Source organism: Lepidochelys olivacea (genome assembly GCF_965140295.1).
Source record: "Lepidochelys olivacea isolate rLepOli2 genome assembly, chromosome: 6".
NCBI lineage: Eukaryota > Metazoa > Chordata > Testudines > Cheloniidae > Lepidochelys > Lepidochelys olivacea.
In genome coordinates this window covers 113,685,078-113,712,845 of record NC_140416.1, presented here as the reverse complement: position 1 = coordinate 113,712,845, position 27,768 = coordinate 113,685,078, and the positions used below count along the sequence as shown (strand labels likewise).

The window sequence follows — 27,768 nt, the reverse complement described above, 5'->3', positions numbered from 1 at the left end:
GGGGGGTGAGGGGGCTCTGGGCAGTGACAGGCTGAAGAGTTGTGGGTGGTATTGGGGAGGTTGGGGGGCTCGGGGTGGTGATGGGCTGGAGCGCTATGGGGGAGCTGTAGGGGGGCTCTGGGCAGTGGGGTGTGGGGGGCTATGGGCGATGACGGGCTGAAGAGTTGTGGGTGGTATTGGGGAGGTTGGGGGGCTCGGGGCGGGGATGGGCTGGAGCACTATGGGGGAGCTGTAGGGGGCTCTGGGCAGTGGGGTGTGGAGGGGTTCTGGGCGGTGATGGGCTGAAGAGTTGTGGGATGCATTAGGGAGGTTGGGGGCTTGGAGCGGAGACAGGCTGGAGCACTGTGGGGGAGCTGTGGGGGGCTCTGGGCAGTGAGCTGTAGCGGGGCTCTGGGCAGTGATGGGCTGAAGAGTTGTGGGTGGTATTGGGGAGGTTGGAGGGCTCGGGGTGGTGATGGGCTGGAGCGCTATGGGGGAGCTGTAGGGGGGCTCTGGGAAGTGGGGGGGCTCTGGGCAGTGACAGGCGGGAGCGCTATGGGGGAGCTGTAGGGGGGCTCTGGGCAGTGACGGGCTGAGGAGTTGTGGGTGGTATTGGGGACGTTGGGGGGCTCGGGGTGGTGATGGGCTGGAGCGCTATGGGGGAGCTGTAGGGGGGCTCTGGGCAGTGGGGTGTGGGGGGCTATGGGCGATGACGGGCTGAAGAGTTGTGGGTGGTATTGGGGAGGTTGGGGGCTCGGGGCGGGGATGGGCTGGAGCACTATGGGGGAGCTGTAGGGGGGCTCTGGGCAGTGGGGTGTGGAGGGGTTCTGGGCAGTGATGGGCTGAAGAGTTGTGGGATGCATTAGGGAGGTTGGGGGCTTGGAGCGGAGACAGGCTGGAGCACTGTGGGGGAGCTGTGGGGGGCTCTGGGCAGTGAGCTGTAGCGGGGCTCTGGGCAGTGATGGGCTGAAGAGTTGTGGGTGGTATTGGGGAGGTTGGAGGGCTCGGGGCAGTGACGGGCGGGAGCGCTATGGGGGAGCTGTAGGGGGGCTCTGGGCAGTGGGGTGTAGGGGGGCTCTGGGCAGTGACGGGCTGAGGAGTTGTGGGTGGTATTGGGGACGTTGGGGGGCTCTGGGCAGTGACGGGCTGAGGAGTTGTGGGTGGTATTGGGGACGTTGGGGGGCTCGGGGCAGTGACGGGCTGGAGCGCTATGGGGGAGCTGTAGGGGGGCTCTGGGCAGTGACGGGCTGAGGAGTTGTGGGTGGTATTGGGGACGCTGGGGGGCTCGGGGCAGTGACGGGCTGGAGCGCTATGGGGGAGCTGTAGGGGGGCTCTGGGCAGTGACGGGCTGAGGAGTTGTGGGTGGTATTGGGGACGTTGGGGGGCTCTGGGCAGTGACGGGCGGGAGCGCTATGGGGGAGCTGTAGGGGGGCTCTGGGCAGTGACGGGCTGAGGAGTTGTGGGTGGTATTGGGGACGTTGGGGGGCTCGGGGCAGTGACGGGCTGGAGCGCTATGGGGGAGCTGTAGGGGGGCTCTGGGCAGTGACGGGCTGAGGAGTTGTGGGTGGTATTGGGGACGTTGGGGGGCTCGGGGCAGTGACGGGCGGGAGCGCTATGGGGGAGCTGTAGGGGGGCTCTGGGCAGTGACGGGCTGAGGAGTTGTGGGTGGTATTGGGGACGTTGGGGGGCTCGGGGCAGTGACGGGCTGGAGCGCTATGGGGGAGCTGTAGGGGGGCTCTGGGCAGTGACGGGCTGAGGAGTTGTGGGTGGTATTGGGGAGGTTGCGGGGCTCGGGGCGGTGACGGTTGTGCAGCGCGAGGAGCCGGTGCTTGGGGAGAGAGTGACGGAAGGCTGTGGGCGGTGACTGTAGGCGGAGGTACCTGGGGGAGGGGGGCGAGTATCTGGCGAGCTCTCGCGAGAGGAGTGGGGCCCGGGCTCTGGGAGCGTTGGGCTCCTCCCCCAGCCGGCCCGGGCGAGGCCTGCCCCGTGCGCTGACCGGTGCAGCGGCCAGAGAGGGGTCGGACGCTCAGCGGCGCCCGGCCCGGGGAGGTGGAGGAGACGGTTGGGGCGGCGGCAGCGCGCGAGGCGAGCTAGCGCGAGAGGCGGCGCGCGGGCAGAGGCACCATGCCGGGCGGGCGGGTGTGCGCCGTGTGCGGCGGCTCGGAGATCGAGGTGGACGCGGCGCGGGGGGACGCGGTGTGTACGGGCTGCGGCTCGGTGCTCGAGGACAACATCATCGTCTCCGAGGTGCAGTTCGTGGAGAACAGCGGCGGCGGCTCCTCGGCCGTGGGGCAGTTCGTGTCCTTGGACGGTGAGCGTGGGAAGGGGGGCGGTGTGTGTGTGTGTGTGTGTGTGTCGGGGGGGGGGGTCAGGCGAGGCGCCCCACGTCTCTCTATGGCCGGGCGCTCCAGGGTTTCTCTGCTGGTCCCGGCTGGGGGCCGCGCAGGGACGGGCAATGCTTTCCGTAAAGTGGTGGGGCAGCCCTCCCCATTCACTCCCACCGGCCTGGGGGTGTCGTCCAGCACGGCTTCCCCCGCCTCAACACACTGCTGTAGGGACAGCATGCAGGGGAGCGCTGGTTGTCTGGCACAACAGGCATCTGACATAGGTTTTTGACAGGTGAACAGGTCCGTAATTTAGGTTTCAGAGGAGCAGCCGTGTTAGTCTGTATTCGCAAAAAGAAAAGGAGGACTCGTGGCACCTTAGAGACAAACCAATTTATTTGAGCATAAGATTTCGTGAGCTATAGCTCACTTAGTAATTGTGTCTGAATTCTCCAAGTGACACCACCCCACAGTGGTCTAAATCGTCGGATGCCATCGTTGGCGTCTGGTTTGTATTGGGTGAGAAATTGATTCCTCTGTTTTGTGCTGTTACTTTCAAGAGTAAAACTTGGGCTGGGGAACTCTTGAGCAGATGGAGAGAAGTGAATATCTCTCTTCTCCAGTCTTTGTTTTCCAGCCGTCTGTTGGTATGACTGAAGGATGACTTTCAAATATTTTATCAAGCAGTGATGCAAACAAAGATACCGATCCTGCAGTTGGAGCCGTGTGGGCAGACCCCTGTGTCCGTACAGATTCAGATGCAGGATTTGGGGGTCTAAGGGCTGGATCAGTGGCTCTCAAACTTTTTTACTGCTGACCCCTTTCACGTAGCAAGCCTCTGAGTGTGACACCCCCCCCATTATAAATTAAAAACACTTTTAAATATTTTTAACACCATTATAAATGCTGGAAGCAAAGCAGGGTTTGGGATGGAGGTTGACAGCTCACGACTCCCAGTTTGAGAATACCTGGGCTAGATGCACAAAAGGACATACGAACCTAACTGAGAGTTCAAGTGCCACTGAGCTTCTCAAAACCCCAGCTCAACTGCCACCTAACTCTGTAGCTTCCTACATTTCCTCTTTTAAAGTTTCATAGGTGCCTAGGGGTTTGTCTTCACTACAACTGTTAGCTTACGTTTGAAGGTCAGATGATGCAGATAACTTGAGCTAACTATGCTGTGAAGATGCACCCAAAGTTTCCAAAAGTGAGCGCGCACACAGCCCTCAGTTTAAGCATCTGTCCGATAGGCATTCTCAGAGCATTCCTACACCCACACAAAATGGAAGGAGGGGTGTGTCCTCCCCTTTACATTTTTAGACCATTAGTTAAGGGCAGTCACCCAGGATGAGAGAGAGTTTAGTCCCCCTGCCTGATGTGGAGAAGGGATTTGAACTTGGATCTCCCTGTCCCAGGAGATTGCCCTAACCACTGGACCATAGAGTCATTCTCATTCTGTCTCAGTGAATATTTAAACAGAATGGTGCAGCTTGGGTAGGAGAAATTGAGAGACCTGTCCCAGAATACCCCATAGCCCAATGGTTAAGGCAGTCTCCTGGAAGAGCCAGGTTCATATCGCTGCTCCACATGAGGGAGAGGGGAGAATTGAACCTAGGCCTCCCACATCCTAGGTAAGTGCCCTAACCCATGGGCTAATAATAGCACCTAATTCCAGGAGAGCATTCACAACTGTGCATCCTGAGTGGAGGGAAGTGGTTCCCTCCAGCCCGGACTTAGTCACCTAAGTACCTTTTGAGGAGCCCGGCTTAGGCCAACCTGTATTCATGGCATTTCGTACTGGCTAGCCTTGGCGCCTACCCGCTTAGTTTGCTGGTTTTGATGGATTACATTTTTAAGTGCCTAATTCCCCATATGCGTTTTATAAGGAGTTTAGGCACCTAACTTAGGGCTGTGGATTCCACTGAGTGGCAAGGGTACCTAAAAATTGGGCGTTGCAACACTGAGTGTTTCAATGCCTAAGGCCTTTTGTGGATTTAGCCCTAAGTGCCTGTGTTACTGTTAGCCAGTCCATTCTCTACACACTTAATGTCCCATTTACAGTATAAAAAACAAGTCTAACAAGCACTGTAAAGTGTTTGTGGCCCACCTGGCCATGTTATAACATAGTTTGGAATGGATTGGTGTTATAACTAAATTTTATTAAAAAAGTGCTTTAGGTCAGGCAAGTAGGCCCTGTCTATGTTAGATGGAAAGGCATTGGCTGCAAACTTGAGTGGAACACCCTGTCTGCGTGCAGTACTTTCCCAGCATGACCCCATGATGATTGGCTCCAGCACTTGGGATGAAATCTTTTGTGCCACTCTAGCTGAACTGGTCCAACTTATTATGGTTTCTCCCTATTTTATTATTATTTACTTTTATTACCATAGCACCTAGGAACCCCAGTCATGGGCCAGGACCTCCAGTGTGCTTGGCGTTGTACAAACACAGCAAGTCCCTGCCCCCAAGAGGCTTACTTTGTATACTTACAATCTAAGTATAAGACGGTTGGAAACAGAGAGATTGGACTACAAAGAAACAGTGAGACAATATTGGTCAGCATGTTACTGTTTTCTTCCCCCTTTTATCAGGTTTGAGAGCAGTAGAGGCCTTTCCTTCGTCTTAGGTCTGCTGAGAACATTTCCCGCCCCCTGTTCTTTCAGGGCTAAGCGTAGTTGAGACATTTGCTGTGCTGGTCTCAACTCTAAAGGAGAAACATGGAAGAAGAACATAATATTACTTAAATTGCTGATGTTTGCACGTTTTTCAAGGAACTGTCTCACAGCAGTTTCCAGACACCTGAAAGAAGAAAATCAGATATATGATTTCATTCTAATGTCAGCAAAATGTCAAAAACATTAACTAGACAAAGCTACCTGCTTACCCCCCAAATAAATGGTAAATCTCAGAGCCTGTGATGCTCTATCGCTGGTTGCTTCTTGCCCTCCTGCTCTCCCTCCTTGGGATGGCTGGAAATAGCCTTGTAGGAACAACTGCATGTGTCGTGTTGGGAGATGAGTGGTGGACTGTCTGGATCTGATAGTCTTACAGGGAAGAACTGGTTACTGTCTAGATCCTTTTTCTGATGATTCTGGTCTCAGGATCTGATGGGAAGGATTTACATCACCCCAGCTGAAAATTGGGGCTCAGGGCTGCAATCCCCACTTGTCCCAACTCTCCTGGAAGTCAGTGTAACTTTGACTTGAGTTCTGACTATAGAGCCAGAACCATAAAAGATTAAAAGAATAAATTAAAGAATTGAATAAAATTGTACGACATTAGTGAGCACATGGCTTGCTTCCCCCAGCCACCTACGTCAAGATGACCGTGTCTTTGTTCTTACATCACTGTAGTACCAGAGGCCTCCCATGACTGAACATGGCAACTATTTCTTCCTTCCCAACCAGCAAGACACAGGCTAGGCCTTAATTTTTTTTATATACTTATGAAAGTGAGGGGTATTATTGTGGGGAAGCATTGTGGAAGAGGTGGGTTTTGCATTTAAGCTCCAAATTTAGCAAACTTAAGGCTTTGTCTACACAAGAACTTTTATCGGCAAAACTTTTGTTGGTCGGGATGTGAAGAAACACTTCCCTGACCGACATAAGTTTCACCAACAAAAGCCCTGGTGTGGATAGCTCTGTTGGCAGAAGTGTCTCCTGCTGGCATAGCTACTGACGTTTGTTGGGGGTGGTTTAATTGTGCCAGCGGGAGAGTTCTTACAGGAGACCTTACAGCAGCACTGTTGCAGCGGTACAGCTGTGCTGCTGTATGGTGCTTAGTGTAGACGTAGCCTTAGTAGTCATTTCACTGGCACTGAGTTCCATAGTCTTGGTCTGCCTCTTATGAAAATTGTCTCTGGCGGTTATGAGATTTTTAAAATTTTGAATCTGAATCCTTGCACTGTCAAATATCATTTAGGGCACTTTCGGCACACCTGTCATATCAGGTGCTTTGTCTTCATACTTAACACATCACAGGTATTTCCCTCTTGATAACACTGGTGATAAGGATTTATTGTATGCCTTATTGATTAACAGGTTTCTTTTTTCCACTGGTGTATTGCACATGTGGGAGGTCATGGCCACAGACACAGAGAGGACCATGAACTCAGATAGTTAGCTCTAACTCCATTCAGGGCTTTCAGGATCAACACAGCAAACGTGAACTGGACTCTGTTCAGTGGGGAACCAGTATAGAGAGCATTGAGTCAAGGTAATGTGTTCCCAGCCACCTGTGTGGTGGTATTTGTTACATTGTCTGCCTTGGAGTTGACCATGATCTGCAGGGCTGCTGGATACATCTGCAAATGTTATCTCAATCTTACTCCTTTTAAGGGCAAGTCTACGCTTAAAATGCTGCAGTGCTTCAGTGAAGACCCTACTGTGCAGACAGGCAAGCCTTGCCATTGGCATAGTCAGTCCACTTCTGCGAAAGGTGGTAGCTGTGTTGACGAGAGAAGCCCTCCCATCGACACTGCTGTCTACACTGGCAGTTAGGTTGGTATAACTGCATTGCTCCGAGCTGTGGATTTTTCACACCCCTGAGTGATGTGGTTATATCAGTGTAAGTTTATAGTGTAGATTTGGCCTAAGTCTGGCATGAGGTTGGTGCAGAATGCTTCCAAGGGTAAACCCTTAAAGCGAAATTATGTGTCAGCTACGAATGCTGATCCCTCTGACTTGGTGCCAGTGTGTCAGTATAGACCTGGCCAGTGAAGCCGAGAGCTGTGCCACACACCAGCTCCATGATGCATTCAGGGACTTGGTGCTTGAAGTCAGAGAGCTCTGGTTCATCAGGAAGCTGGTCGTGGTGGTGATTAGATTTGCATGGGTTTAGGAAATTTGGTGTTTCAAATGTAGTTGAGTTCTGTTGGGGAGAAGGCTGCTAGTTTTCTTGTAACTTGTGTTAGGGTGCTAGAGCTTGGGATAGATGTCCCCTTTTCTTTTTGTATCAATCTGAAAGAAATAATGAATAAGAGGGGAGGTGGGAAACATTGAGAGAACGAGCTAGCAGTACCCCAAAGTGCATGTTTTGAAGCCCTTTATTTCATGAAGCTGCAGTACAGACCTGTTTACGTGCGGATGTTGGGCACCAAGCCCTCACGACCGTGTGTTAACGGACCGCGGGTTAAGAGGGCCATGCTGAAATATCTTAAGATAATCTATGTATACATGTATAATTATCTAGGATTACGTATGTAGTCACAACGTCCCAAATACTGCAGGCCTATCTGTTAACAGTGCTTTGCAAGAATATAAATTCAAATATCTAATCTAATAAAAACATTATTATTACTACACCGGGGTGAAAGTAATTCAGGACACTTACGGGGGCAGAGGCGGCTCTGGCCCCCGGAAGGGTGGGGCCTTGGGTGGAAGGGGCAGGGTTGGGGTCAGCATCCCCCAGCCAGCCCTTCCAGGCCGCCTGGTCTGCGCCGCCCGGGGTTTCTGTGGTGATTTAAAGGGCTCGGGGCTCTGGATGCCGCTGCTGTGGTAGCGGAGTCCGGAGCCCTGGGCCCTTTTAAATCGCCGGGGCAGCTGCTCCCTTTGTCCTGCCGCCAAGCAGAGGCAAAAGGGGCAGGGAACTTAAAGTGCTTCAGGGTCCTTTGCCATGGCAGCGCTTTAATGTTGCTGCTCCCCCCTGTCGGTGGTCCAGCGCTGCCGCGGCAAAGGACCATCCTTAAAGCGCTGCCATGGCTTTAACGTCCCTGCCCTTTTTGCCTCCCACGTTGGTGTCCCTACCGCTTAGGTTGCCGATGGGGCAGGGTGGGGGAAGGGGCAGCAATGTTAAAGTGCTGCCGCAGCAAAGGACCGTCCTTAAAGCGCTGCCGGGGCAGCGCTTTAACGTTGCTGCCCCTTCCCCGCCCCCCGTCGGTGGTAAAGATGCATGTTAACGAGCCTCGTGTGTTAAATAGGTAGCACTGGGAGGCATGGCGCGACCGCGCGTAAATGGGTCTGTACTGTACATATGAAGGACACAATTATGGATCTGACCATCCTACATTTATATGCTCAAAGTGGAGAAGGATCCTCTGATTCTTGATATCGACATATAGTTAACCTGGCTTTATTACTGTGGTTCTCTGAGGCTGCCGAAGCATCAGCTTTGACGCATTCTTTTTTCCCTGTCAGCTGTTGAGATCTCATGGCATAGGTGCACTGTCACGATCAATGTTTGAGCCTGATAGTAAGTGTTGAGGCTAGAGATGCGTGTGATAGATACACTGACGCCTCTGGCACTGAGCACTGTTGCATATCCAGTGTCAGTGTTTCCCAGAGTACTTATGCTCCACCATTGCTTAGACCAGCGTTTCTCACATGCGGCCACCATGGCCACATACCACAGGTGATTGGGGGTGTGGGGTGCAGCGCCAGGGGCTGGTCTCTACGCACTTCTGAAGCCACAAACACTGTAGGAGCAGGCAACCAGTGTGAGTTCTCCACCTTACCAGGGGCAGTGGGGCTAGGGCTTCAGCTCTAGGGTGGTGGGTGGCAGGCCCTGGCTGTGTGGCAGTGGGCTTTATCCCCCAGCTGCAGGGCTTTAGGTTCTGGCCCTGGGCTCACCCCCGCAAATCGCCGTTGACCCCACTGCCTCCTCCAGCTGTGCAGTTGGACCCCAGGCTCATCTCTCACCATCACTCCAAACCCCGCTGCCTCCTCCACCCAGCCCCCCATCCTCCCTGCCCACCTTCCCATCCATGGCTTACTTTGTCTCCCAGCATGCCAGGGCTGAGTAATTCTACTGTGAAAAGTGATATTAACAACTATCAGTTTTCACAGTAGCAGACTTACCAACTAGCAAGTCTGGAAAAAAAAAATCAACCAAAAAAGCAAAACATGCAAAGCACCTTATTTGTGTTTCTATTGTGTTTAGGTCCAGTAAAGAATAGAGGCAACTGTCCATTATTTTTGACTCTGAAATAACCTCCAGACATACATAAATGGCAATGATTTGGACCTGTATATGTGTATTTGTTTTTCCTAAAGTTAATTAAGTATTTTAGAAAAAAATTGTCAGAACGGCCACCAGCAAGGGTTGGTGGTCTCACTCTGAGGTCACCAAAAATTTTGTTGTGAGAACCCTTTGTTTAGACCGTTGCAAACACTTGATTGTGGTAATGCTGAGAATGGGGCTGGTAAAAACTGTTATTTGGATTTGAGTGAGTTGTAGGACTTTTCTAATGCTCCAGTATTTTTCTACTAGAAAGAAGCACCAAGGCAATGACTCTGCAGAGAAGGACCCTACTTTCCCCAGTTTTTTACAGAGGCAGTTCAATTGCTTCGACCAATCTTGAATTTTAAACCAGTCCAGGAATGCAGTGGAGTCAAATTGAAAGGTGTCCATGTCCTGGGTACTAAAGTTGCTGTGTTCTTGCACCCTATTTTGGGGGAGCTGAGGGAAATGTGGCAGACCCTTCATGCAGCTGCCCTTGTCTTGAAGGTGATCAAGAAAAAAAAAATACATCTTCCACTGAGGTTGCCACTGGCTAAGAGTGAGTCTTCCCAACAAGAGCTTGGTGGTGGAGGCAATTGTGATCAGAGGGAAGACTGGCTAGACCTTTGTGCCCCAACATTCTGAGCTGCAATGCAGAGATGCAGTCAGATGATGGTTTGCATCTGCAACATATTGTAATGTGGTCTACCAAATCTTCCCCAGAGGTAGTTCAAACAAACAAACAAAGAGGCCACTGTTTATATAAATAAGCAGGGAGGCATCAGGTCATACTTCCTCTGTTGGGAAGCCCTGTGGGAATGGACATGAGGTCTGTCCAATAGCAATAGTGAAAACAATATTCTTAGTTGCCATGGACTTGGTAGAAGAGGGGAATGTGATTGCAGACTAAATTAATCCGTAATAGATTCTTATGAGTGATCTGTGATCAGGGAGTCACAGATTAGCTCTTCCTACAGTGGAAGCACTAGAGGTAGGTATTTTCACCACTCACCTGACAAGCAGCTACTGGTTTTCTGTTCCTGGTACTGAGAAAAGACTGCTAGGGATGCCTTTCCATTCCTTGAAAAAGAAGCTGTTATGTCCTTTTCTTCCAGTCCTTTTGGTAGCAAAGATCCTGGCAAGGCTCTGGAGAAAGAAAGATTAGATGGTCCTAATAGCTCCTTGCTAGCACATAATTGTGGTTCTCCATTCTGTTGCAAACGGCCAAGGTTAATCTCATCAGGCTGAGAGTCTCTGGTTCTAGATGTGATCTGAGACCAGAGCATCCTGTCCTGGACAGGTTGCCTGACATGGTGTGTCTGAGCAGGTGTGTCATGTTCTTCTGACATCCCGGAAGCCATCTTTCGGAAAGATACACAATTCTGTGTGATTGTCATGTCATGCGATAGGGTCCAAGAAGACCCTATTGCTTGCCCTGCATAAAAACTACTTGAATATCTTCTTTACCTAGCTGAGTGTAATTTAAAGATTAACTCCATCCAGGTGCATTTGGCAGCCATTTCAGTCTTTCATCAACTAACCAAAGGTAGAGTGATCTCTGTAGCTTCTTGTCATTGCATTCACATGGGGGGTGACTTTTGAAACTTCCCATATTATCTGTAGTCAATGTTGTTTTGACTCCAAGTGAGTGAATTTTTCAAGCCCCTATAAAGCTTTTATAGAACTTGGTTGAACCCTGAGTTCCTTAAAATGCTTTGCTGCTGTTGCTCGCATGCAGGTCATGCCCTGAGTGTCTGTGTGCTAGACAGCCCTGCATAAGCAGCTCTGACCCCAGCAGCCTGTCTGCAGCCCCTTTCTGTCTTCCACCTTGATTACAGCCAGCAACATGCTCCCTGTCCTGAATTTCCCCAAAACTGTGTGCCCTGAAGTGTCCAGCCCTCACCTGAACCACTTAGAGAAATAATAAGGTTTATTGCTCCTTAAGGAGACAGAAGCACATTACAGGTTATTAACTTAACTGGGGGAAATACACCCTTCCGTTCAAATGCAGCACTGAGTTTGGTTTACAGTAAAAACAAAACAAATTTATTAACAAAATATAGATAGGATTAAGTGAGCTCAAGTATAAGGAAAGAAGATAGAGTTACTAGTAAAACAAAACAAAATATGCTCTCCAGTGGCTGAGACTTAACAAGCTACTGTCTTTGTTCTAGTTAGATTTCTACCAGTCTTTCTTCTTTCCAGGCATGGCTGACTTTTTCTCAGTCAAGACATTCCCCAGAAGCACAGGGGGCTGGTTTCCCTTGTCTTCCTAGGTGAAAGATCGTTGCCTGAGCAAGTTTCTCACCTATATTCAGTTTCCAGAGACTTCAGTCCCCCCTTAGTTGAAGGAGCCATCTTTCTCAGCTTGCAGGAGTTTCCTTCCCTTGTGTCTGTCTAGCAATGGATGCCAAAGATGGTTTCTGTCTTTGCTTATATCTTTCAAAGTTCTATGACCTTGTTTCAAGAGGCAGGATGACCTCATGCTGTTTTTCCCTTCTATGGTCTTCCCATCCACCTGTATGTAAATGAGGCTTCCATTGTTTTGATTCTACCGTGCTTAATTTACATAGAAGACAGGTAAATAGCTATGACATTCCCTTCTGTTTGGAAGAGACCTGTTCTTCCTTTGTATGGACACAGACCATAAAGTGTAATATTAATGAGTATCCATAATTCCTTATATAGCGTTAATACATTCATTTTATGATATTAATTACCAGTTTGTCAAAGGCTTTTATAAAATATCTCACTCGATAAACTTATAATACAGTAATATTGTATGCATTCAGTTGATTGAATTGCTTATCAGTTGAGGTTCAGCCCCTCTGTCTTCATAGCCCAGAAAAAGTTACTCTTCCTTGCTGGAAGCTGTCACCTCCTGTTCGTTAGCTTGATAGTTTGTTCACCTAATATGTAAGTGGACCTTCATTTTCTCTGCCTGACAACTGCGCTGGTCAGGTCAGAGAAGCAAATACACATTCCTTTGTCTAGGGCAGACTCTTTTACCAACCCCCCGATGTGCCTGGCTTAAACACATTTTAGTCGTCATTCCAGCATATATCCATAACTTTTAGTACACATTGCGTACACATAGCACACAAAAATATTAATGATTAGTGAATTATTAGTTTTCTTATGATGTTACATGACACTGTTTAGATACCGATTGTAACCATAGTGAGTTGGGGTACACGGAATTGGTCAGGCCAACTGAAACTCATTACCTGGTCCAAGGAGCCCCTTGCTGTCTGGCACTGGGATGCTTTTAGGATCATACCTCCCCTTATTAAGCTGCTGGAGGTTGAGCCACTGGCTGACCCGGAGGCAGCAGGTCAGAGCCCTTTCTCCTGAACAGGACATCTGCCATAGTCTCTTTTCCCTTTATATAGAAGAAACCTGTTTTGTTACCTTTGTCTGTTCACAGTGACCAGGACACAATGTCAGAGAATATCCCTAATTTCACTTAGAGTTGTTACAAACATTTCATGGGGACATTAATGACCAAATGATGTATTACATGTCATTGTTTAAATAAATATCGTGACACCAGTGTGTGTGGTGTAGTGAGTATGTCAGACCTGGCAAGAGTTGCTGACACAGAGTGGTGAGCCATGTGTGGGCCTGTGTGTCACAGGATGGGAGGGAAGAAGAGCAGGTGAATGCTCCTCTTCAATTCCGTCAGCCAGAGAAGGTTGGTGTAGGGGTGGAGGAGGTTTCAGTTTTATCAGAAACCTGCTAGCCACTGATCCAAAAGATGGAGTCTGTATATGCTGTCCAGGAAACAGCACCTTGGTAGAAATCCCCACATGCTTCCATTTCCCAGTAGCTTGAAGAGGCAGAGGTTGGCTTCCCACCTGGACATTGCCACTGAACAGCTCCCCCACCACCAAAAAAACCCCTTCTGTTTTGGGGCTATTAAAGGCTGCTGTGGACGATATCCCAATTCCTATAAAATACCCCAATGGCTGGCGAAATCAGCCTCCTCCGACAGCCAAACTCCCTATCAGTTGCCTTCATCCATTGTAAGTTTTTCTGCTAAAAGTGGGGGTTTCTTTTAAAGAAACCAGAATGCTGAAGACAGGCAAGGCTCTTCAACCTTGCTAGGCTGCCCACTTAGAACACAGAGTTATAAAATTCTTTACATGTCACTATAATCCCACCCACTAGTTTGTACCTATTCCTTAGTTGTTCAGTACCTACCTTATCTTTGTTTCAGGTACTAGCATTCCAGGTACTGGTCTGTGCAGCTACCTCCTTTGCTGCTACAGAAGATTAATGCATTTTGCCTTTGACAAGGTTCCTATCTTCTAATGGCAAGGCTGACTGACTTTAGCTTCGCAAAGTGTTATGGGATACTCACCATTGGCGAACAGGATTATAGAAACTCATAGGCCAATTCAGGCCATGTAACTTCTAGAAATATATACACGCACAATATAATGTCATGTAGATGTGTTCTTAATGCATATTAATATGTGCAATATCAGTAATACACATTGATAATGTGATACATCTATATTAGTCAACAGGGTAGAGCGATTTAAAACATGATTAAAAATCATTTAAATCAGGTTGAAGATTTGTAAAAGCTAATTTGAAAGTTCGTGCTATGGCAATTTTACATTAAAAGAACGAAAATGAACTAAATTATGAATACATTTTTTTAAAAAAGGCCACTAGTGGTAGGGCATCTTATTTGAATTTTACACAAGTGCTTTTAGGGGGAATATATTGAAAAATTAAGGCTCTTATCCTGCAAGTATGTAACTTTATTCACATGATTGGGGAGTTTATAACTTTGGTTGATAAAGATAAGTGCATTCTAAGTATATTTCACCTTCTGTAAGCTGTTTGATTTACTGTCACACAATATTTTGATTAAAAAAATTGAATAAAAATTAACAAGGTGTTTCTAGTTGGGTCGTGGAATGATTGGTTCTTGGCCCTACTCTATTTAATATTTTATTAATGATATGGAAGAAAACATAAAACCATCACTGTTAAAGTTTGCAGATGACCAAAAATTGGTGGAGGACATAATGAAGAGGATAGGTCACTGCTACAGAGCAATCGGATTGCTTTGTGGGCTGGGCATAAGCAAACAAAATCTGTGTTTTAATATGACCAAATATAAATGTACATACTGTACATTAGGAACAAAGAATGTAGACCATACTTATAGGATGAGGGACTCTATCCTGTGAAGAAGTAACTCTGAAAAAGATTTGGAGTGTTGTGGTAGATAATCAGCTGAACATGAGCTCCTAGTGCAACTGTGTGACCAAAGAGCCTAATGTGATCCTTGGATGCATAAATGGGAATCTCGAGTAGGAGTAGAAAAGTTATTTTATCTTTGTGTTTGGCACTGGTACTACCACTGCTGGAATACTGCGTTCAGTTCTGGTGCCTGCAATTCAAGAAGGATATTGATAAAATGGAGAGGATTCAGAGAAGAGCCTTACAGTGAGAGATTCGAGATATCTATTTAGCTTAACAAAAAAGAAGGTTTATGGGCAACTTGATCAGTCAATGAGGATCAAATATTTGATAAAGGTCTCTCTTCAGTCTTGGAGAGAGAGGTATAACAAGATCTAATGGCTGGAAGATGAAGCTAGAGAAATTCACACTGGAAATGTGTAAATTTTTAACAGTGAGGTTAGTTAACAATTGGAACCATTTGCCAAGGGTCATGGTTGATTCTCTATCACTGGCAATTTTAAAATCAGAACTGGATGTTTTTCTAAAAGATGTGCTCTAGTTTAAACAGGAATTATTTGGGGGAATTATTTCTTTGGTGTCTGTTATACAGGGGAGGTCATAGATGATCCCCGTGGTCCCTTCTGGCCTTGGAAGCTATGAGTCATTCCATTGACTTCAGTAGGACTATAATGTGCAGAAGTGCCTGCAGCATCAGGGACTAAAATGATTTTTTTAATTAAAAATTTAGTGGCATATAATCAAAACAAAACGGATTTAGTGTTAAACAGTGTGAGGTTATTTAGACTTTCAATAGATTAACAAAGTTGTGAACTTTTTATGCAAAAAAATTTCAAAAATTGTAGCCTGAAAAGTTACTTATGCCTTGGACTTTTTTATTTTGGGATAGAAAATCATTTTAAGTGCGAAACTTCTTAGTAGAAGTTGTCCGTGTGTAAAATCTGAAATTCTAACAACTAGAAAACTAATTAAAGAAATACATAAAAAATCCATTTTAGCAATTTAAGACTAGAAAATAGGAGGAAAGTAAAGAACTAGCCATATGCAAATTAATAATCTGCTTTAAATGAAAAAATAATTTAAATAAAACTCTTCTATCTTAAAAAAAAATCACAATTTTTATCCACCATGATAAGTAGGCAAAATGCAGAAGTACATTGCTCACTACTGAGACAATTATAATTGGCAGAATAAAATGTTTCGTATTAAGAAAAGGAGTACTTGTGGCACCTTAGAGACTAACCAATTTATTTTTTTTGTATTGATATTAACTTTATTTTTGTCCATGGCAAATTACCTCACAAATGTTGCTAAAGGTTTCTTATGTATTGTGTTACTATGTTTATAGAAGTCAAGAATCTAGGTTATTGATTTGAGCCATTAATTGTTCTCAAGTTTTCCCACAATGATCTCCCAATGCACCTCAATCCTGACCTCTCACTTGCTCCTAGTGCAGTCTTGGACACTTTTTGAGTAGATTCTACTGGCTCTTTTCAGCTTTTTTATTTTTATTTTACCTGATGTGCAAAATTGTGTACAAGGATAGTGCTACCAAAATTGCTCTTCTTTGTGATCCGGATCTCCAGAGGTGAAAGGCTAGTACACAGACTGACACCATAAAATGTTAACTTTGATCCATAAGAGAGGTGAGGCCATAGTTAAGGTTCCAAAACAGAGGGAGATGTGGGTTAGGACTGTACTGGATTGTAGAGTTACCAGGTGTCTGGTTTTTGACTGGAACACCTGGTCAAAAAGGGACCCTGGCAGCTCCGGTCGGTACTGCTGACTGAGCCGTAAAAGCCTGGGCACAGTTGGGGTCTGGGGCTAAGGCAGGTTCTCTGCCTGCCGTAGCTCCCTGTGGGTCACAGAAGCAGCCGCCAGATCCTTGTGGACCCTAGGCGCATGTGCAGCCAGGGAGGCTCCATGTGCTGCCCCCACCCCAAATGCTGTCTCCACAGCTCCAGTTGGCCAGGAACCACAACCAATGGGAGCTGCAGGGGCAGCACCTGTGGGTGCGAGGGCAGCATGCAGAGCCCCCCTGGCCACCCATGCGCCGTGGGGCTGCAGGGACTTGGTGGCCGCTTCCTGGGAACGTACAGCGCGGTAAGCGCCACTGGGACCCTGCACCCTAACTCCCTGCCTGAGCCGCCTCCTGCACCACAACCCCCTGCCCAAGCCTGGATTCCCTTCCTGCACCAAACTCCCTCTTGGAGCCCCCCCTATACTCCAACCCCCTGTCCCAGCCCGGAGCTCCCCCCTTCACCCCAAACCCCTTATCCTCACCCCAGAGCCTGCACCCTTAACCGGAGTCTGCACCCTCTCCCCCACTCTGAACCCCTTGGCCCCAGTCTGGAGCTCCCTCCTGCACCCCAAACCCCTTATTTCTGGCTCCACCCAGAGCCCACACCCCCAGCCCAGAGCCTATACCCCCTTCCTGCACCCCAATCCCCTGCCCCAGCTCGGTGAAAGTGAGTGAGGGTGGGGGAGAGCAAGTGACGGAGGGAGGGAGGATGGAGTGAGCGGGGGCAAGGCCTCGGGGAAGGGGTTTTTGGTTTTGTGCGATTAGAAAGTTGGCAACCCTACTGGATTGGCAGACTCTTATTGGGCAGCTTGAACACATGCCAATATTTTGCCTGGCTTTAGTTTTTCACTTTCCCGAGTACCAAATTCATCCATAAATATAATGGTGGTGATAGTAGGGGAGAACGAAGACGCTATTTATTTTTATGGTATGGAGGTATCTGTCTGGGACATAAGTGAAAAATTCAAGTTTTAGAAATTTATGAACAGTAACTTTCCCCCCTTATGCTTATCTCCTGGATTCCTCAAGGTGGCAATCTTGCATCAGACTTAGTGGATGATTCTTCCTGGCAGCGCATCTTCCTGTATGTGCTATCTTTGTGATAGCAACAAATGCTTGCTTGAAATACTGCAGACTATATTGTTGGCAGCTATGAAAATGCTGAATCCTTTACATTGTGTTAGGTCCACATTGATTTTTGTATGATATTCAGACTGAAACGTTGTGGAAAGTGGGCACATCCCTCTTTTGAAAGTGAGCTGATTTTTTTGAGGGTGGGGTGCAGCTAGAAGGCTCTAGACTGGAAAACGTGTCTCTGCTGAGTTTATTCACGTAAGCATTTTAGTAGATTATGGTGTGTGAAGATCTGTTCGCTTGTCTGTTAAAATCGGCTGATGGGAGAATATAACAGAAGACTTTCATTTATAGACTTTGTAGACTTTGATTAAAGATTTCTGTGCAGTCAAACTATTAAATCCTATGCTGTTGCACACATGAATTGCAATGGAACATTGACCTACACTGCTTTTGGGTTTCATGGTCTAACTTAAATGGAAAGCTCATTAATTTTTTAAAATTAAATCTCCCAGTCTAGTTAGTAAAAACCCTGGATTATGGCACAGTTGATTTGGTACATTCTGTATTCTTTACAAGTTTTATTCTGCATCTGCAGAGAAAAGGATATTAAAATACAGCCTTTTTTCTAATTTTTAGTAGTGTTTTCTTTCATAAACATACAGTGCTGGCCATGTGTTAGAATCATAGAATCATAGAATATCAGGGTTGGAAGGGACTCCAGAAGGTCATCTAGTCCAACCCCCTGCTCGAAGCATGACCAATTCCCAGTTAAATCATCCCAGCCAGGGCTTTGTCAAGCCTGACCTTAAAAACCTCTAAGGAAGGAGATTCTACACCTCCCTAGGTAACGCATTCCAGTGTTTCACCACCCTCTTAGTGAAAAAGTTTTTCCTAATATCCAATCTAAACCTCCCCCACTGCAACTTGAGACCATTACTCCTCGTTCTGTCATCTGCTACCATTGAGAACAGTCTAGAGCCATCCTCTTTGGAACCCCCTTTCAGGTAGTTGAAAGCAGCTATCAAATCCCCCCTCATTCTTCTCTTCTGCAGGCTAAACAATCCCAGCTCCCTCAGCCTCTCCTCATAACTCATGTGTTCCAGTCCCCTAATCATTTTTGTTGCCCTTTGCTGGACTCTCTCCAATTTATCCACATCCTTCTTGTAGTGTGGGGCCCAAAACTGGACACAGTACTCCAGATGAGGCCTCACCAATGTCGAATAGAGGGGAACGATCACGTCCCTTGATCTGCTCGCTATGCCCCTACTTATACATCTCAAAATGCCATTGGCCTTCTTGGCAACAAGGGCACACTGCTGACTCATATCCAGCTTCTCGTCCACTGTCACCCCTAGGTCCTTTTCCGCAGAACTGCTGCCTAGCCATTCGGTCCCTAGTCTGTAGCTGTGCATTGGGTTCTTTCGTCCTAAGTGCAGGACCCTGCACTTATCCTTATTGAACCTCATCAGATTTCTTTTGGCCCAATCCTCCAATTTGTCTAGGTCCTTCTGTATCCTATCCCTCCCCTCCAGCGTATCCACCACTCCTCCCAGTTTAGTATCATCCGCAAATTTGCTGAGAGTGCAATCCACACCATCCTCCAGATCATTTATGAAGATATTGAACAAGTTAACTATAGTGGTCCCATCAAGCAACAGTTACTCTTAGTTAAAGCTGCAAGAAAGCCTCCATTATAACCCTCTCTTTTCCCTAACCCATTAATTTTGAAAAATTAATGTTTTGGCTGAAACTGTGTAGACTGTGTGTGATCCTTCTTTGCCCACACATGGGTGGAGAGAGAGGCAAGAAACACAGCTTTCTCCCACCCTCAGTTTTGTCCTGCTCAGGTTGCAATGTCGGGCCACTCTCAATAGCCCCAGGATGCATGGACTGCTTGCTTCTGTTGCTCCTTGGGGAGCATGATGCTGAAAAGGTGGGAGGGAAGAAGTAGAGGCATGGCTGGCTGTGGAGTATGGGTAGGTGCCTCGGGGTATTCTGGGCCATCCCAACAGCATGTGCAAAATGTGGATCTGACTGCCTGCAGGGAGTGGCCTGCGGAAAGATCTTTGCCTGCAGTACAATTTCTAAGTGTTTCTGGGGTGGTGCATCTTCACACACCTCCCTCTACCCAGCATTTGTAGCTAACCGTCACAGACTATCCCTAAACCTGGGAAGAGAGGAAGGTTTTGATTTAATAAAGCTGAGAGTTTAAGTGGTATGGGGAATATTTAGTAGATGACTTTGTAGAGTTGTGAAGTGCTCATTTCAGAAGAGATGTGTTGCATAGAGTTATGGAAGTATGCACAGGGGACTTGCCAAGGCTGCAACCCTCTCTTGTGGAGTTCCTAAGTTCTGCAGGGCTGCATCTGCACTTCATGGATCAAGGAACATAACAGGCTCTGCTTGTGTGCCCTGAAATAGCTCTGGGTTATATTTCTGGTAAATCTTGGAAATCAAATTTTTAAAACAGAGAAAAGAGTTTTAGTTCATTGTTAAAGCTGCATAATTAAAAATTGAAGAGAGTCAAGAAATGTAAAAATTCGAATTAAAATAGAATGTTAATTTGGCCTTGTAGTGGTTGCTAGTTCTGTTTTTCTTAAACAAAGAGCTTAATGTTATTGTTTGTCTTTAAGTGTATACCATAAACATACAGCATTTGTAGTATGGCTGAATTTACTGACTTTTTGTGGAGTTTTAACTATCCAGCTGTAACATTGCATTATTTTTATTATTCAGTCTATGAAGATGGGAGAGCAATACAGCAGTGCATAGACAATCCGGGAAGTTTTTGGAAAGCGTAGGGGACAATTTCCTGGTGCAAGTGCTAGAGGAGCCAACTGGGGGGGAGCTTTTCTTGACCTGCTGCTCACAAACCGGGAAGAATTAGTAGGGGAAGCAAAAGTGGATGGGAATCTGGGAGGCAGTGACCATGAGTTGGTTGAGTTCAGGATCCTGACACAGGGAAGAAAGGTAAGCAGCAGGATACGGACCCTGGACTTCAGGAAAGCAGACTTCGACTCCCTCAGGGAACGGATGGGTAGGATCCCCTGGGGGACTAACATGAAGGGGAAAGGAGTCCAGGAGAGCTGGCTGTATTTCAAGGAATCCCTGTTGAGGTTACAGGGACAAACCATCCCGATGTGTCGAAAGAATAGTAAATATGGCAGGCGACCAGCTTGGCTTAACGGTGAAATCCTAGCGGATCTTAAGCATAAAAAAGAAGCTTACAAGAAGTGGAAGGTTGGACATATGACCAGGGAAGAGTATAAAAATATTGCTCGGGCATGTAGGAATGAAATCAGGAGGGCCAAATCGCACCTGGAGCTGCAGCTAGCGAGAGATGTTAAGAGTAACAAGAAGGGTTTCTTCAGGTATGTTGGCAACAAGAAGAAAGCCAAGGAAAGTGTGGGCCCCTTAACGAATGAGGGAGGCAACCTAGTGACAGAGGATGTGGAAAAAGCTAATGTACTCAATGTTTTTTTGCCTCTGTCTTCACTAACAAGGTCAGCTCCCAGACTGCTGCGCTGGGCATCACAACATGGGGAATAGATGGCCAGCCCTCTCTGGAGAAAGAGGTGGTTAGGGACTATTTAGAAAAGCTGGACGTGCACAAGTCCATGGGGCCGGACGAGTTGCATCCGAGAGTGCTAAAGGAACTGGCGGCTGTGATTGCAGAGCCATTGGCCATTATCTTTGAAAACTCGTGGCGAACGGGGGAAGTCCCGGATGACTGGAAAAAGGCTAATGTAGTGCCAATCTTTAAAAAAGGGAAGAAGGAGGATCCTGGGAACTACAGGCCAGTCAGCCTCTCTTCAGTCCCCGGAAAAATCATGGAGCAGGTCCTCAAAGAATCAATCCTGAAGCACTTAGATGAGAGGAAAGTGATCAGGAACAGTCAGCATGGATTCACTAAGGGAAGGTGTCAAGGTTCCTCCCCCACTCTGAACTCTAGGGTACAGATGTGGGGACCTGCATGAAAAACCTCCTAAGCTTATCTTTACCAGCTTAGGTCAAAACTTCCCCAAGGTACAAAATATTACACCCGTTATCCTTGGACTGGCCGCTACCACCACCAAACTAATACTGGTTACTGGGGAAGAGCTGTTTGGACGCGTCCTTCCCCCCAAAATACTTCCCAAAACCTTGCACCCCACTTCCTGGACAAGGTTTGGTAAAAAGCCTCACCAATTTGCTTAGGTGACTACAGATCCAGACCCTTGGATCTTAAGAACAATGAACAATCCTCCCAACACTTGCACCCCCCCTTTCCTGGGAAATGTTGGATAAAAAGCCTCACCAATTTGCATAGGTGACCACAGACCCAAACCCTTGGATCTGAGAACAATGAAAAAGCATTCAGTGTTTTACAAGAAGACTTTTAATAAAAAATAGAAGTAAATAGAAATAAAGAAATCCCCCCTGTAAAATCAGGATGGTAGATATCTTACAGGGTAGTTAGATTCAAAAACATAGAGAACCCCTCTAGGCAAAACCTTAAGTTACAAAAAAGATACACAGACAGAAATAGTTATTCTATTCAGCACAATACTTTTCTCAGCCATTTAAAGAAATCATAATCTAACACATACCTAGCTAGATTACTTACTAAAAGTTCTAAGACTCCATTCCTGTTCTGTCCCTGGCCAAGACGACTACAGACAGACACAGACCCTTTGTTTCTCTCCCTCCTCCCAGCTTTTGAAAGTATCTTGTCTCCTCATTGGTCATTTTGGTCAGGTGCCAGCGAGGTTACCTTTAGCTTCTTAACCCTTTACAGGTGAGAGGAGCTTTCCCCTGGCCAGGAGGGATTTCAAAGGGGTTTACCCTTCCCTTTATATTTATGACAGAAGGTCATGCCTGACTAACCTAATCACCTTCTATGATGAGATTACTGGTTCTGTGGATGAAGGGAAAGCAGTGAATGTATGGTTTCTTGACTTTAGCAAAGCTTTTGGCACGGTCTCCCACAGTATTCTTGTCAGCAAGTTAAGGAAGTATGGGCTGGATGAATGCACTATAAGGTGGGTAGAAAGTTGGCTAGATTGTTGGGCTCAACGGGTGGTGATCAATGGCTCCATGTCTAATTGGCAGCCGGTGTCAAGTGGAGTGCCCCAGGGGTCGGTCCTGGGGCCGGTTTTGTTCAATATCTTCATAAATGAGCTGGAGGATGGTGTGGATTGCACTCTCAGCAAATTTGCGGATGATACTGAACTGGGAGGAGTGGTAGATACGCTGGAGGGCAGGGATAGGATACAGAGGGCCCTAGACAAATTGGAGGATTGGGCCAAAAGAAATCTGATGAGGTTCAATAAGGATAAGTGCAGGGTCCTGCACTTAGGATGGAAGAACCCAATGCACAGCTACAGACTAGGGACCGAATGGCTAGGCAGCAGTTCTGCGGAAAAGGACCTAGGGGTGACAGTGGACGAGAAGCTGGATATGAGTCAGCAGTGTGCCCTTGTTGCCAAGAAGGCCAATGGCATTTTGGGATGTATAAGTAGGGGCATAGCAAGCAGATCGAGGGACGTGATCGTCTCCCTCTATTCGACATTGGTGAGGTCTCATCTGGAGTACTGTGTCCAGTTTTGGGCCCCACGCTACAAGAAGGATGTGGATAAATTGGAAAGAGTCCAGCGAAGGGCAACAACAATGATCAGGGGTCTGGAACACATGAGTTATGAGGAGAGGCTGAGGGAACTGGGATTGTTTAGTCTGCAGAAGAGAAGAATGAGGGGGGATTTGATAGCTGCTTTCAACTACCTGAGAGGTGGTTCCAGAGAGGATGGTTCTAGACTATTGTCAGTGGTGGAAGAGGACAGGACAAGGAGTAATGGTCTCAAGTTGCAGTGGGGGATGTTTAGGTTGGATATTAGGAAAAACTTTTTCACTAAGAGGGTGGTGAAACACTGGAATGCGTTGCCTAGGGAGGTGGTGGAATCTCCTTCCTTAGAAGTTTTTAAGGTCAGGCTTGACAAAGCCCTGGCTGGGATGATTTAATTGGGGATTGGTCCTGCTTTTGAGCAGGGGGTTGGACTAGATGACCTTCTGAGGTCCCTTCCAACCCTGATATTCTATGATTCTATGATGGTTAGTGAAACTTTATGCAGCTTAGTTGATTGTAAAATTAGACTTTACATTTAAACTGTATGAACACATAACTGTCCTACCTGTGTTCAGAGCCAAATTCTTCATTTAGATACGTGTGTTGTTCCCATTTCAGCTCAGCAGGAGCTGGGCATATCATCACATGTAAGAAGTGACCTTTATGTACAATGTGTATATCTTGATGTATAACACAAGATGGGGAAGCTTTAAAGGAAGAGAAAGAGTTGAAATTTCTGCATAACTGGTAGTAACTGGGGAAATTTAATTACCCAGACATCAGTTGGAAAAGTAATTTGGCAAAACACAAAATTTCCAGTAAGTTCTTAGGACAGCTTTTTGTTTCAGAAAGTGGAAGAACCAGGGGGAGCTGTCATTTTTAGACTTGATTCTGACCAGCAGGGATGAATTGGATGTGAAGCTGAAAGTGGGAAGGCAGTTGAGGTGAAAGTGACCATGGAGTCATAGATTTCATGATCCTAAGGAAAGGAAAGCGTGAGAGCAACAGAATAAGGAAAATAGACTTCAAAAAAGCAGAGTTTAACAAATTCAGAGAACTGGCAGATAAAGTCTCATGGGAAGAAGAAGAAGAAGAAAGAAGCGGGAACATGGCGCTCTCGGGGAGGAGGCAGGGCTGGGGCAGGGATTTGGGAAAGGAGTTGGAATAGGGGCAGGGAGGGGGCAGAGTTGGAGTGAGGACTTTAGGGAAGGGGTTGGAATGGGGGCGGGGCTGGGGGAAGAGAGGGGAACGAGCACCTGGGGAAAGAGGGGAAGTTGGTGGCTATGCTCCATGAAGAGCTTTTTAATGACCTGAAAATCAAAAAGGAATCCTACAAAAAATGGAAACATTGACAAATTGCTAAGGAGGAGTACAGAAGAATAGCACAAGCATGTAGGGACAAAATCAGAAAGGCTAAGAGACAAAACGAGTTAGTCCTAGCAAGGAACATAAAGAACCTTTTTTAAATTGTCTTTTAAATACATTAGGAGCAAGGAGGAAGTGAAGGTCTTTTACTTAGTGGGGAAGGAGAGCTAATAACTGATGGCATCAAGAAGGATGAGTTTTGGGGTCCTTTTGAGTTCTTTATAGTAGGTGGTGTCCAGAGACTTGTCTGTCGGCCTCACTGTCAGTCATCATAATTAAGGACTACAATAGTGCCCCCTTTTGTTAACTGGTTTGGTCACTATCTGAGGTTTGGATTTCAGGGACTGTGTAGCTGTCCTCTCAGTGGTAGAGAGATTGTGGTGGAAGTATTTTTTATTGAGGATTTCAGTGTCCATTTTTTACCTCCTGAAACAATCAGTGTAATCATCCAATGTGTGGTTTCATCCACTGAGGCATGTCCCGTCAGACGATTCTTTTTTCTTATGTCTGTCAGTGGGATGTGGTAGTTGTGGGTGGTATCATCTTTGTTGTGAAAAATACTTTGAGGTGGAGTCGGTGGAAGAATTTTCCTAGGTTTCCACATGTTCATATGATACCCAGTTCTATGATGGGACAGAAGTTCAGTCTCTTGGAGAGTACAGATCCTTCAGTAGTCTTGATGGGTTGATGATGATGTGGTGTCATGTAACAGCCATGTGGAAGGTCATGGTATAGTGGTTTCTCCTGGAGGTGGTGTTCTGTTGGTTGTAGAGTTGTTTTAATTGGTTCCACTTTGATTTTTTTTTTTTGCCAGTGGTACATATTTTTTAGCACCACTCTAATTTCATGTTCATGAAAACTTTCTTAGCAATAAGGAATGAGAAGGTAGAAAAAGCATAAAACGTGAGAAACATAATTGTTTCTATGCTGTTAGTCCTAATAGGTGAAATCTTCCACAGATGTTAGTGGATAGGGAGATAATCTTTTACGTCTAAATTACAAGTTCGAATCCAGTTGATTTTGGTAGTAACTGAAAGTCCTTATCTACCTGCTGTGCCTGTTTGGCTTATGCAGAGCTGGACCATTTACTAGTAGATGGGCTTCAATGTCAAGGGGATTACAATACACTTTTTTTTCTGATCTTTTGTCTGGTATATTTAGACTGTAAGCTTTTGGGAGAGGGACTGTCTCTTAGTGTGCGTGTGTGTGTGTGTACAGATCCTAGCACATCTTGACTAGGGCCTCTAGGTATTATGATAATACAAATAATTAATATTAGAATATTTTCTATTACACATTATTTGGTCTAAGAGTAACTTATTTTATTTTCAACTCTCCTTAGCTCTAGCTGTATCTCAAACACTTACGTATGTTCTTAACTTTACTCACTTGAATTGTTCTGTTGAATTCAACAGGACTACTCACCTACTTAATTTAAGCATGAGTGTAAGTGTTTGCAGGATCAGGGCCCTAGTTTTTTGCTGTACTTTAAAAGAGAGAAATGATAGCAATATATACTGACCAGCAGGAGCCAATCTTGAAATGCATGTTGGTAGTTAGACCTCTTAATACTAAATGAAATCTTGTGCACTTCTTTAGAACAGTGGTTCTCAACCAGGGGTATGTTGCAACCTGGAGGTATGCAAATGTCTTCCACAGGGTACATCAACTCATCTAGATACTTGCCTTGTTTTACAACAGGCTACATAAAAAGCACTAGCGAAGTAAGTACAAACTAAAATTTCATACAGACAATGACATGTTTATACTACGCTGTCATAAATATAAAGGGAAGGGTAACCATCTTTCTGTATACAGTGCTATAAAATCCCTCCTGGCCAGAGGCAAAACCCTTTCACCTGTAAAGGGTTAAGAAGCTAAGGTAACCTCACTGGCACCTGACCCAAAATGACCAATGAGGGGACAAGATACTTTCAAATCCGGACGGGGGGAGCAAAGGTTTTGGGCTGTCTGTGTGATGCTTTTGCTGTGAAGAGATCAGGAGTGTAAGCCTTACAACTCCTGTAAAGTTAGTAAGTAATCTAGCTAGAAAATGCGTTAGATTTTCTTTTGTTTAATGGCTTGTAAAATAAGCTGTGCTGGAGGGAATGCATATTGCTGTTTTTGTGTCTTTTTGTAATTTAAGGTTTTGCCTAGAGGGATTCTCTGTGTTTTGAATCTGATTACCCTGTAAGGTATTTACCATCCTGATTTTACAGAGGTGATTCTTTTACCGTTTCTTCAATGAAAAATCAATCAGGTTCTTAAAAGAAGAATTTTATTTATTCTTAAGATCCAAGGGTTTGGGTCTGTGTTCACCTGTACCAATTGGAGAGGATTCTTATCAAGCCTTCCCCAGGAAAGGGGGTATAGGGTTTGGGGGGATATTTTGGGGGAAGACGTCTCCAAGTGGTCTCTTTCCCTGTTCTTTGTTTAAAACGAATGGTGGTGGCAGCATACTGTTCAAGAACAAGGCAAAGTTTGTACCTTGGGGAAGTTTTTAACCTAAGCTGGTAAGAATAAGCTTAAGGGGTCTTTCATGCAGGTCCCCACATCTGTATCCTAGACTTCAGAGTAGGGAAGGAACCTTGACATGGTGGCAGAGTGGTGGGATCATTTTGAACCAGGATCATTTTGAAACAGAAGCACAGCAGGATTTTAAAAGGACAGGTTTTTTTTCCTTTGAGCTGCTTGGAAGCAGGTTTTAAGCTGAAAGCAGTTAGAGTTTATTCTGTCTCTTTGCCTAAGGACAGAGCATCTCCATAACAAAAGGATTTTTCTGTAAGCTTAGAACAGCTATCAGAGACACAAGCGTATTGGGTTACAGCACAGCAAAATTTTACAAGACAGGTTTTTTTTTCTTCTTTGTTTCTAACTCTTGGGAATAGCTAGGTTAAAAACAGAGGGGCTAGGATGACAGAAAGCAAGACCAAACAGAGTTAGCCAGACTGGAAGCCAAAGAAAAAGAAATGGAGGCTGCCCACCAGAGAGCTATGGAGGCAGAGAAAGCCCAGGAGGTTGCCCACCAGATCTATGGAGGCAGAGAAAGCCCAGGAGGCTGCCCACAGGAGAGCTATGGAGGCAAAGGAAAAAGAAATGGAGGAGAGGGGAAAAAGAGAGGAAGTATGCACTGGAGATAGAGAAGGCAAAGGCTCAGCAGAATATACTGGATAACCCTAAAAATCTTTCCCCAACAATCCACAAATGGGAGCGACTATATCCACAGTATGATGAATCCAGTGATATTGCTGAATATTTTCTCACCTTTGAGAGACTGTGTGCACGGGGGTCTGTGTGTTGCCCTGGCCACACCTCCAGGCACCACCCCCCACAGCTCCCACTGGCTGGGAATGGGCAACTGCAGCCAATGGGAGCTTCGGGGAGGTACATGGAGGAGCGGCCAGGGCAACACACAGACCCCTGTGCCCTCCCTCCGCCAGGTCCTGGCTGCTTCCCGGATCAGC

At 46.4% G+C, this 27,768-nt stretch overlaps 1 protein-coding gene across 2 annotated transcripts in view; it reads left to right on the top strand.

The window, feature by feature from the left end:
* Positions 1 to 1,916: 1,916 nt before the first annotated feature.
* BRF1 (BRF1 general transcription factor IIIB subunit) overlaps positions 1,917 to 27,768 on the top strand; it is a 236,285-nt gene continuing 210,433 nt past the window's right edge. For both annotated transcript variants that reach the window (XM_084629960.1, XM_084629961.1), the window contains exon 1: positions 1,917 to 2,290. In XM_084629960.1, the coding sequence (XP_084486086.1) occupies positions 2,104 to 2,290 (187 nt within the window). In that variant the 5' untranslated portion in view covers positions 1,917 to 2,103. The remainder of the gene's footprint in view (positions 2,291 to 27,768) is intronic.